At 41.9% G+C, this 10,999-nt stretch overlaps 1 protein-coding gene across 1 annotated transcript in view; it reads left to right on the forward strand.

The window, feature by feature from the left end:
* The window catches only part of LOC139720333 (protein Wnt-7b-like), a 69,016-nt gene extending 58,405 nt beyond the window's left edge, over positions 1-10,611 (forward strand). The window contains exons 3-4 of the mRNA XM_071631695.1: positions 7,410-7,678; positions 10,150-10,611. Coding sequence (XP_071487796.1) covers positions 7,410-7,678; positions 10,150-10,611 — 731 coding nt within the window. The remainder of the gene's footprint in view (positions 1-7,409; positions 7,679-10,149) is intronic.
* Positions 10,612-10,999: the final 388 nt, after the last annotated feature.

Raw genomic sequence — 10,999 nt, forward strand, 5'->3', positions numbered from 1 at the left:
TTTTTTTTGGTTGTACAAAGAATGAATGTGTAAATATTTCTAGAATGATTTAGCAATTATCTTACTGTGAAATAATTTTCATTCAAAGATTTGTACTACTCTAGAGGACTTTGATGCATTATATAATATTTCTTCTTTTATTTATTCATTTCTTAAAGAAAATTAAGGTTGAATATTAGTGTGTGTGTGTGTGTGTGTGTGTGTGTATGTGTGTGTGTGTGTGTGTTCATAATAGCCTACGTACCACGCAAGATGATATTTTACTGCTTAAAGTAAAAATATTATATACATTGACTAAAAAAATGGAACACAACTTAGCCTAGTAGAATCAAAATCAAACAATAATGTTGATAAGTAAAGGTCGAAATGCTTGTTGGAAGATGTAAAATAGAGAGCTCAACTCTGTAAAAATCTGAAAGAGATCAGACTGTAGACGGCAAGTAATGTACAGCCAAGGAGGTACCTCCTTGGTCCAACTAAAACACACAAAAACAACAGACGATAAGAAAATTTATGAAGAAAAAAAAAAGAATGAGAAGAAAGCTGTGGGAGGGAAACGAATGCTACCCACTCAGATTTCGAAAACTGTCATCGCACAAATATACAGGGTTCGTCGATTCGTGTTTTGAAGCCAGCGCTTGATCCTGAGATTGGGACAGGGGGTTTAGCCGAGACAACCCCCCCCCCCCCCAAAAAAAAAAAAAAAAAAACCTATAAAAAAAAAAACTAAAAAAAAAAACTAAAAAAAAAACTTTAAAAAAATATACGATTTTCGAAATGCGACGCTTGGTTTGGAGCGGGCTGTATTGCCAGGCGCTGCCATCGGGACCTCCTCGGATCGACCGAGCATATTTCGCGCGCGGGATAGCGTGGATTTGGTACAGTGCTGACAGACGGAGTTATAGAATACCATTCCTTTTTTTTTTTCCCTCTCCTCCCCGCCAACCCCCTAGTTCAAGGAGAGACCGGACCAGTCCTACTTTAGCAAGTTATTTAGCCCGTTTGGTGTGCATACAGTGTATGTTTGTTTGATGGAGGAGGGTGGCTTGAGAAGGAAAACAAACGAACAAACTGATGCATGGAAAAGTTTGCCCCCTTTTGCATCCATGAGCTCCATTTGGAAATCACAGATGGGTCGGTTATTATTTTTCCACCCATTAAAAACTTGTCAACTTGTATGTCAATTTTTTTTATCAATTTGGAGGATTTTTTAACGGCTGTGTACATAATTGCTATAATTTCCAGACATAATGCGGTACTTCTTTATTTTCAATTTAATCTGTCAGTGTATAGCCAATGCAGCATCTTCCATAAACGTCTGAAAAAAACAAACGATAACGGACACATCTTGATGGCTTTTGATTCTGAGCAATGTTATACTCCCCTTGAATATTTGATACTATCATATTGTGGGAATGACAGTAGAACGGTAGTAGTTGTAGTAATAGTAATAGTAGTAGTAGTAGTAATAGTAGTAGCAGTAGCAGTAATAGCAGTAGTAGTAGCAGCAGCGGTAGTTGTTGCCTAAGCAGGGGTATTGGAATGGTAGCAGTATAGTTGATGTAATTGTTGTATTTGTCAAGCTTTTCATGGCATTTCTTTTTTTCTTTCTTCATGTGGCTCTGTTGGATTTACACTCTATTACTTTGATTCCTTTACGGTTTCTTGTATTGCCATTCAACCAAGAACAAAAACATCCAGCAGCTCCTAAGTAACAACGAAATCAAAGGCAAGAAAAGGATTGTCGTAATAGGATCCATCAATCGCGGATAAATCCCAGAGCTGTATGAACAAACAGTCGCATGGGCAACTCAATCCGGAACGGAATATGAAGCGGGTCGAGCCGTAATTGCCCGCAGTAGTGTTGAGAAAATATCGCAGCATCCATGGAGGATAGTAGTCAGTTGTAGTAGTAGGAGAAGGAGGATGAGGAAAAGGAATGAAGCAAGGATGTTCAAGGGTGCAAAGTGATGCGGCATGGGCGGGGCGGGTGACGGCGCGGCTTTAGCATCTCAGAAGGGAGACAGAGCGGGTGGGGGAGAGTTTACGGATATCCCGTAGTCTTGCTTTCCAAACTTTGCGTTTTCTATGAAGCAGAAAGTTCGCTCTCACATTCCAGTTATTTTGTGGTGCAAATTTGTTTTTTGGCTCACTTATTGATATCAAACGCTGCAGCTCTGATTCTGAATGCATTTGACTTTCAATCTGCAAAAGAAATAATACGTTTAGTGGAAAACATTGTCTTAAGATATTGTACAAACTCCAAAAGGACTAAACATTATACCCCACGTGAAACCCATAGTTTTTGTCATTAAGAATTACTGTAGATATATACTATTTCGAAAGGTTTAATTCCTTGTATGACATATTGTGAGTGATTTCCGTTCCTTCCGTTCAGTAAATATTACTTACCTCAACATATTGAAGTCATGGATGGTGGTATTGATTTCTTATCCTCAATGTCATTCCATTTGCAGCTAGTAGACGAAATTTGCCTTTCATTCACTTTTCGCATCAAATTTTTGGAGCATTATGTTATCGTCTTGGCAGCAGCGCAATGTGAATCTCAGCAACGTGATCTTGTAAAAGTGGATGGCGATCTATTGAAAAAATGGACTAGAATCACAACAGCAACCTAATCAACAAATTCATATGCAGAGATTGATATTTATCTCAATTGATTTACTGATTCTGTTGTAGAATATTTTGATTCCTCTTTGCTAATCAATAATTGTCATATTTATTTATTTTGTTGTAGAATATTTCGATTTCTCTTTGCTAATCAATAATTGTCAAAATGCACAGTTATGTTAGATCCCTATGTATGATTATGTAATAGTGACAAACGCTGGTGATACCACGTACTGAGTATCATCGTTGATTGGCGCTTCTCTGGAAATGAGATGGTAAGAACGAAAGGTGTATTACATCATCAAAAAGAAAAGGGATATTTGGTTAAGAAATTTTCGATGGCATACTAAAATAATTCCAATACCCCCTCAAGAACTTGTTTAGATTCATGAATTCAGTTGTGGTATCACAGACTACGTTTATACATTTCCTTTGCAGATTTTTTTTGTCGTTTTTCTTGAGATGTATTCCCTGCTGTCGGTCTGTGAGCAAATTTGCCGCCATCCAACCGAACAAACGTTCAAGGGCACTGACATAGGCCGACGATTAGGGAACAAATACTAGTTTGTGTAATTCGACGTTGAACGGTGATGGGCGAGAAAGCCAGCCAGAGGCAAGAATGACAACGTGTCGATTGATGACCGTAGGTGGCGTGCGAGGGTTGGCGTTGGTTGCATGAGACGAGACCTCGTGCTTCGCTCTGGATGTGAAATACAAATCCGATAAAAATAAATGACGAGTTTTTTCTCGTTTATCGCTAAATGAAGATGATGCATCTAATGAACAGCTCAAAAATGTGATGCGTATACTTACTTTGCAACGGTTTATGTTTAAGAATAATGCAGGTGCACAGGTGTTTGGAAAGAGAATTATTCTGTCGAATATACCAAAAAATGGTAACGTAGCTTTCCACTACGTCATCAGGATTTCAAGGTCACCATCCTAAATCAAGGGGATTTGGTTTGGTTTGGTTCATTTCTGCATTCGATCAAGGACAAATTCAACACAAATTTCAAAAATAAAAAGAATAACAAATGCTATTCAATTGCAAGTCCTGAAGCCTCTGGAGCGAGGTTGTCTTTTTTTTTAAATTATTTTTATTGTAGCTGGGTTTTCGTTGTTTGTGGCCTCTTTGGCTCCTAACAAATAGCCGTGACAATGGAAGCGACGGGTTTTGGGGTGGCGTCAGTTTTCCTTCGCATACACCTGTCGACATAGCATTGAGGGGACCTTGGGATGATAAAGTAACGTAGCGCAGGGTAGGCGATTTGGGAAGAGGGAAAGCTCCGAGAGTTTAGAGATAGAAAGATAGTTCGGACCGTAGACAGGTAGATATTGGTAAAGAGTGAGAAAGATACTTTCGTCGTCCTGTTTGGTATTGATCAGACACTCTTCTTCCTGATATCTGGTATCTTCATCCATTTATTAAGGGTCTGCAGATATATACTCCCATACGACAACAGTAATAACCACTTGGAACCCTGATGTATGATCGGTATAGCTGTGATGATACATTCATTGTCAATGCCATTTTGAGAGTGCTGGCTATGAGGAGATGATAAAATGAGCATTCCATTATTATCGAATATTGAGGCTGACAAATAATGACAAATGTGTTCATTCCAGAGAACCTCTCATGAACATAATAAAGAAGTGATGATAACGTTCTTAATGAATGCGGCTCATGGAAAGTGACACTTTCACTTTTACCAAGACTCCGTCACGCATCCTTAGTTTAGACTGTCACCAGTCGGAAAACTAGCGATGAATTTGCTTTGGTAGGTGGAGAGATGAATTCTTTCGTTATCGAATGTTGTGCCCTTTTTTCCCCTCCAATCAACTTCTGGAGACTTTTCTGTCCTCCAACACGTTCTGCGATTGCAGCAAAGGGTGACAAACACGTGACTAATTATCCATAGCTTATTGTCATACTACTAGCAATATGTCAACTCCTGCTGTAACAGGCATCATGTTTTGATAATGAGGTTTATACCCCAGTCAAGAGAAGACAGACGTTGCACGCTATTACAGATCGATCGATCCTTTAATGTGGCTCGCAACTGTAACTTGTTGCGCGCGCGTGTATGATGGATGTCTCCTCGAAGTTCGCTACAGCATCCGTGACCCCGCCCGAAGCTCGTAAATTCACGCTTTATGAGCTAGGCTGTCCGCAGTTGTTTGGCAAACGACCGCACTGACATCCAGTACCCGCGCCCTGGCTGCGCCCCGAGATTCGACACTCCGCAGAGCCCCCTTGCTGATTACATGGACATCCCCTTTTCTTTATCATTTTTCATTCTTCAAAAATGTTTTAGAAAGGGAGGTGAAATCCTCTAACCGATGACCGTGTCGCCAAGGGTCTTTCCCGTTTAAGTCGAAACTATCAGCATCTGTTGCAAAAACAGTCCTTCTTGCGATATTTTGACGGGGTTTTTTGCCAACAAAGAGCAAAATCATAAACGTTGCCTGCCCTTTTAGTCGATGATTTAGTACGATGTGCTCATTAAATGAAAATCTGATTATCCCTCCAGGTATAGCGCAGTAATATGCTCGCTTAGTATCTTCTTGGACATGCTTCAGGTTTTGATGCTTATGAAAGTATGCCCCCATTCAGTTGCACGATCTGATATTGGAAATGAGTGCGTAATACAAGGTCGTTGTCTCGTTTACCCGTGTGTCAGTGTATCTGTGCGTCTGTCCAAGGAGGTACCTCCTTGCAGGCGCGCCGGAAGCAGTTTTGGATTGGGGGGGGGGGGCAAACATTGGAGGGGGCTCAAGATTAGACCATGCATATGTTACACAATATACACATACACACACACACGCAAACACATCTATTATATATATATATATATATATATATATATATATATATATATATGTAAAGTGGCGTACGGTGGGTCGAAACATGGGGGGAACCATAAAGTAATTTTGACGGTCTGTATGCTTGTGCGCGTGTGCGTGAGCAATAATGGGACTACAATACATTACGGAATTTGATACATTCAACAACGCATGCAGTCATTGAGGAACATTGTAAGGTTTCTTTACATGGATTATGGAATGACGGTGTGAAACGATCGACAAATTATATACTGTCAGCAACATAAGGTGAATGGCATTACAATAAAATGCGAGCGAGCGAAGCGAGCGAGCTTGAAAATTTTGATATTCTACAGTTCCAAAACTGGAGTTTTAATTGTATAGCTACATATTTCGCTTTGAAATAAATGGGGGCGCATCGGGCGCAACTGCTGGCAATTATTGGCAGCAGCAACATTAGGAGAATGGCACAACGATTCAATGCGAGCGAGCGAAGCGAGCAAGCTTGAAAATTTTGACGTTCTACAGTCCCCAAACTGGGGTTTGTAGCTTTATCTTTCACTTTGGAAATTAATGGGGCGGCACATCGGGCGCAACTGCTGGCAATTACTGGCAGCAACATTAGGAGAATGGCACAACGATTCAATGCGAGCGAGCAAAGCGAGTGAGCTTGAGAATTTTGACATTTTACAGTCCAAAAACTCCCGTTTGTAGCCATATCTTTCGCTTTGGAAATTAAGGGGGGGGGGGCATCGGATGCAACTGCTGGCAATTACTGGCAGCAACATTAGGAGAGTGGCATAACGATTCAATGCGAGCGAGCGAAGCGAGCGAGCTTGAAAATTTTGACATTTTACAGTCCCCAAACTCCCGTTTGTAGCTATATTTATCTTTCGCTTTGGAAATTAAGGGGTGGGGGCATCGGGCGCAACTACTGGCAATTACTGTCAGCAACATTAGGAGAATGGCATAACGATTCAATGCGAGCGAGCGAAGCGAGCGAGCTTGAAAATTTTGACATTCTAGAGTCCAACAACTGCCGTCGTAGCTATGTTTTTCGCTTTAGAAATTAAGGGGGAGGCGCACCGGGCTCAACTGCTGGATGCGAGCGAGCGAAGCGAGCGAGCTTGAAAATTTTGACATTTTACAGTCCAAAAGCTGCCGTTTGTAGCCATATTTTTTCCCTTTTATTCATATATATATATTTTTTTCTTTGTTTATTCATTTATTTTTATTATCATTATTATTATTTTTTTTTTTTTTTTTGGGGGGGGGGCTTTTTGGGGGGGCAAAAATGCGTTTTGCCCCCCCACTTTTTGGATTGGGGGGGCGGCCGCCCCCCTGCCCCCCCCCCCCCCCCCCACTTCCGGCGCCTATGCCTCCTTGGTCTGTCAGGGTCGGTGTGATAGTTTCTGGGAATAGTACTGGAGTGAAGGTGGGGATTATATGAAATCAACATAATTATTATCTTAATTGTCGTGATGGTATTGGCACCCAAATCTTACCCCCTTGAAAAAATGTTCCACATTCACGTGTATGACAGCCTTACTCAAGAAGCATGAAAACTCGAATTCAGCTCAAGTTGGTGCCAGTGACATATCACATACACCGAGATTCAGATAGGTACACTGCAGTTACGCATTGTGTGTGGGGGGGGGGGGGGAGAGAACTTGTGCAACGTTGGTCTGTCTACCTGTATCATTCACTCCCCCCCCCCCCACCTTTGTTTCCATTTCCATCTCACTCTAGTACACACACAAACACGCATACACATGCACACAAATCCTATGTAATCTAGTATATTGCATCTCAGCCTCAATTTGTATGCCTCGTGGATACGTCATCTACTACCAACCGTGAATAATTATGACTATCGCACGATGACAATAAATTTCAAGGTGATAATTCTAATCTCCTCTCCGTCATGGTTTTTTTTTTTCTTCTTCTTCTTCCAGGAAACGTCGAGATGGCTTTCCTGCAGTCGATGGTGTCCGCCGGCATCATGTACGAGATCACCAAGGCCTGCGGCACGGGGACCATCCTCGAGTGCGGCTGCGACAGGCACTTCGGCGAGGACAACCCCGACGTCGAGTGGAAGTGGGGCGGGTGTTCGGATAACGTGCGCTACGGCACGCACTTCACGAGGATGTTCATCGACGAGTCGAAGAAGAAGAAGACGGCAGCGGACATGATGTCGCTACACAACTACGAAGCCGGTCGAAAGGTCGGTATCGAATAGGGACATGTATGGTGCGCTGGCATGATCAGAAATTTGTCGTCTCTTTCTGTCCATTGTTAGTAAGATGTTAGTAATACAAATGAAGGACACAGGGCAACTTTATAAAAGGTATAGATGTCATCGGGTGACAAATAAAAGTACAACGTGTATAGGAAGAAGGAATTGAAGACACCCGACAGTATTAAAAAAGACGAAGAAGAGAAGAACATGACCTGGTAACCGAAAGAGAAGTAGACATGAAAAGAAACGGAGAATGAGAAGGAAGAGAAGACGTGGAAACAAAGAGATAGACGAAGGAATAATTAAGAATAGAATTAAAATGTTGCCGTTACTTGCATTAAGCACGGTATTTGAAGGCAATGTCAAAGCAATTCCAATGTAGTAGACCGTTTTGTGACGTTACAAGACTCTTCGAACGACGAAGAATAATCTTTAGCTTAAGGCCAAGGTTATCTTCACCAGAATCACATGATAAAGGCAGTTGCTCCAATAAACAATAAAAGCAAGTCGGACAGATAAGATTGTATCTTGATCACGCTGCTAAGATGTCCCCAGGATGCCAAGATATGAAGAGTTGGTAGAAATACAAATGTCCACACTATTTGACGCCCTTATCCGACTTTGCTCAAATCAGTTACCGAAGAAAAACGACTTGTTTTAATATGTAGCCCTTCAGCAAAACGACAAAATGTCAACAGTAGTTTTTCAATCGTAACAAGCCACATTCCTACGAAGGAACCGTCAGCTTGATATACACGAGAATAACGAGATTTTCGCAAGACAAATATCGCGGGAAGTTAAACGACGATATTATGACGCCAATAATGCGTTTCAAACGACTCCAAATCGTTCAACGTGATGGATGGCGGTAGTAAAACTAAAATAAGAAAGCAACTAGTGGGAGGAAAGGTAAAGACGGGGCCGCACGACTTATAGGCCTGAGAACTTTTCACTTTTTTTTTTCTTTTTTTTTTTTTTTTGGGGGGGGGAGGGGGTGGGGAGGGGGAGCGAGATGCCGAAAGCGAAGTTTGCTTTCAAAAGTAGGATGCCGTCCTATATATGGCGTTGAGAGACAGTCTGCAAAATGTATGAATATCACAATTGAATAACTTACCCCATACATTCTTGTCACATCATTTTGTTTTCAAGTCTCAATCGCAAACTATACACAGAACATGAATCACGTTTCCGTTGTCGGTAGCACATTCGCACATGAGGAGAGTTGATATACTGCGCGCTGCACAAGTGAGGTCACTGTGCATTGACAGAAGGGAATCGAACGTGACAACATTGTAATCCCACAGATCGTCAAACTCGGGATTCGATTACACACCTAGGGAAAATTTCTGCCACTAATTATGCCCAAGCTCAGAAGAAGAAAAAAAAAAATGCGCGGGTAACTTCACCTCCCTCCTCGAATAGATTCATTTTTTATTTCTCACAAACAGTTGATGAGCAATTCATCATACCTTTGTTGGAATTCTTTTCCACGGCACCCCTAACTCTCGTAAATTGCGAGTACATCTCAATAAACGATTCGCACTGAGACGCGCAGTGCACTTCCGAATACTAGTATACTTTCAGCATACGAATACCAATACACTTCCTTAACTACCCAACAGTTCTCGTCACTGCTTGCTTTATAGAAATTCCAGAATCAAGGGGAACCCTTAAGTTAAGAAGACGCTCCAAATACCTTTTCAGTTCAACATCGCAGTCATTCCGTCACCCTGGGCGTGCTAAACGCATTGACATCGATTTCTTATGTGCTACAAGTTCGTGACCTTGTTCCCAGCTTGCCCGTCTTCGGGCTCGCATTCTCGCGCGTATAGACGATGGCTCCTCCTCAGATAGGAAGAGATTTACGGAAAGTGCTCTCTGGCGGGAGTTCTCTTTTCCAGTCGCAGATTTTTATGGCTCCCTTCTGGATCATCCGGTCGGCAGCTGGGTTGTTTGCTGCCTAGCAACCGCTCCTCTCTCTCTCTCTCTTGCTTTGGAAGTCGTCTCCAGTAGATCTCAACTTGCGATAAGTGTCGTGCGTTCTATAGAACCATAGTAGTCCAGGAAGAGGGAGCTTGTGTAAAGAAACTTCGTTTTCATGATATTTTGTCGTTTAATTTCCCGCATGTTGTTGCAATTTTATATTGTGTCTGAGTTAGATTAATTACATTTTTGCCTTCACTGTCGAACTACATTAGTTCAGTCCGGTAGGGCATGATGGGAACGATACTGTATGCTGTTGAATGATATTGAAATATTCAATACAAAATTTGACTTTCCTCATTTCAAATTGCCAAAGGTTCTCTTTAAGAAGCATGGAAAAATCTGATATAGTGATATCACTAGCCATCTCATCTTGTGGCTTTATCATTTGCTCTTCTATTGTAACTCGGTCGTTCTTCTGGATTTTAGCGATATGATGTAATTTTCACTTTTCTTCTCTTCTTCTCACACAGGCCATAGAAAGGAACATGTTCATCAAATGCAAATGCCACGGAGTATCGGGATCTTGCACTTCAAAAGTATGTTGGAACTCTATGCCGAAACTCCGAGAGGTTAGCACGAATCTCAAGAAATCCTACCTGCACGCGTTCCATATGATGTACTCAAAGCGGAGCATGAAACTGCGCCCCATTCAGGAGCGAAATACAAACCCGTCCAAGTCGGACATGGTATACCTCACTCTGTCGCCGGACTACTGCGAGCCCAATAAGAGGCACGGCTCGCTTGGCACTCATGGGAGGAGGTGCAACAAGACAAGTATAGGTGTGAATGGGTGTCCGCTCATGTGCTGTGGGCGTGGCTACCAAACTATGCTTCGGCACGTGACGGAGAGTTGTCGATGTAGATTTCAGTGGTGCTGCGAGGTGGAATGTGAAACGTGTGAACGGAAGGAGGAACTTCATGTATGTAACTGAAGAGACAACACCATGCAGGTTCAGCCAATTGGAACAATGGATTAATTGCTGGCTTATGACGTCAGAAACTCGTTGTTTCAACGCTTCATTCCGCCTGATCGTTGGGACGACACAATTCTGAATGCAGACGTGACTTGAACTGACAAACTTATGACGTCACACGAAGTCTTCCTATTCCAACACCTTTTGCTGTTAAACAGCCTCACAGTCTTCCTTTATTGCTGAAAGATGTGGCCTTATTCTAAGTGGTGCCTTTGGGAATTTCTAACATGTTTTTACAGCATAATTTTAGGTAAACAGTCATGGTCTAAGTACATATTTCTCGTAAGGTAGCACAGTCTTTTTTTTTCCTTATGTCTCTTCGTTGCCACGTGCTTCTAGGACGAAG

The sequence above is a fragment of the Diadema antillarum genome, unplaced genomic scaffold (genome assembly GCF_040938485.1).
Source record: "Diadema antillarum isolate AM-2024a unplaced genomic scaffold, OU_Dant_1.0 scf00000127, whole genome shotgun sequence".
NCBI classification, from domain to species: Eukaryota; Metazoa; Echinodermata; class Echinoidea; order Diadematoida; family Diadematidae; genus Diadema; species Diadema antillarum.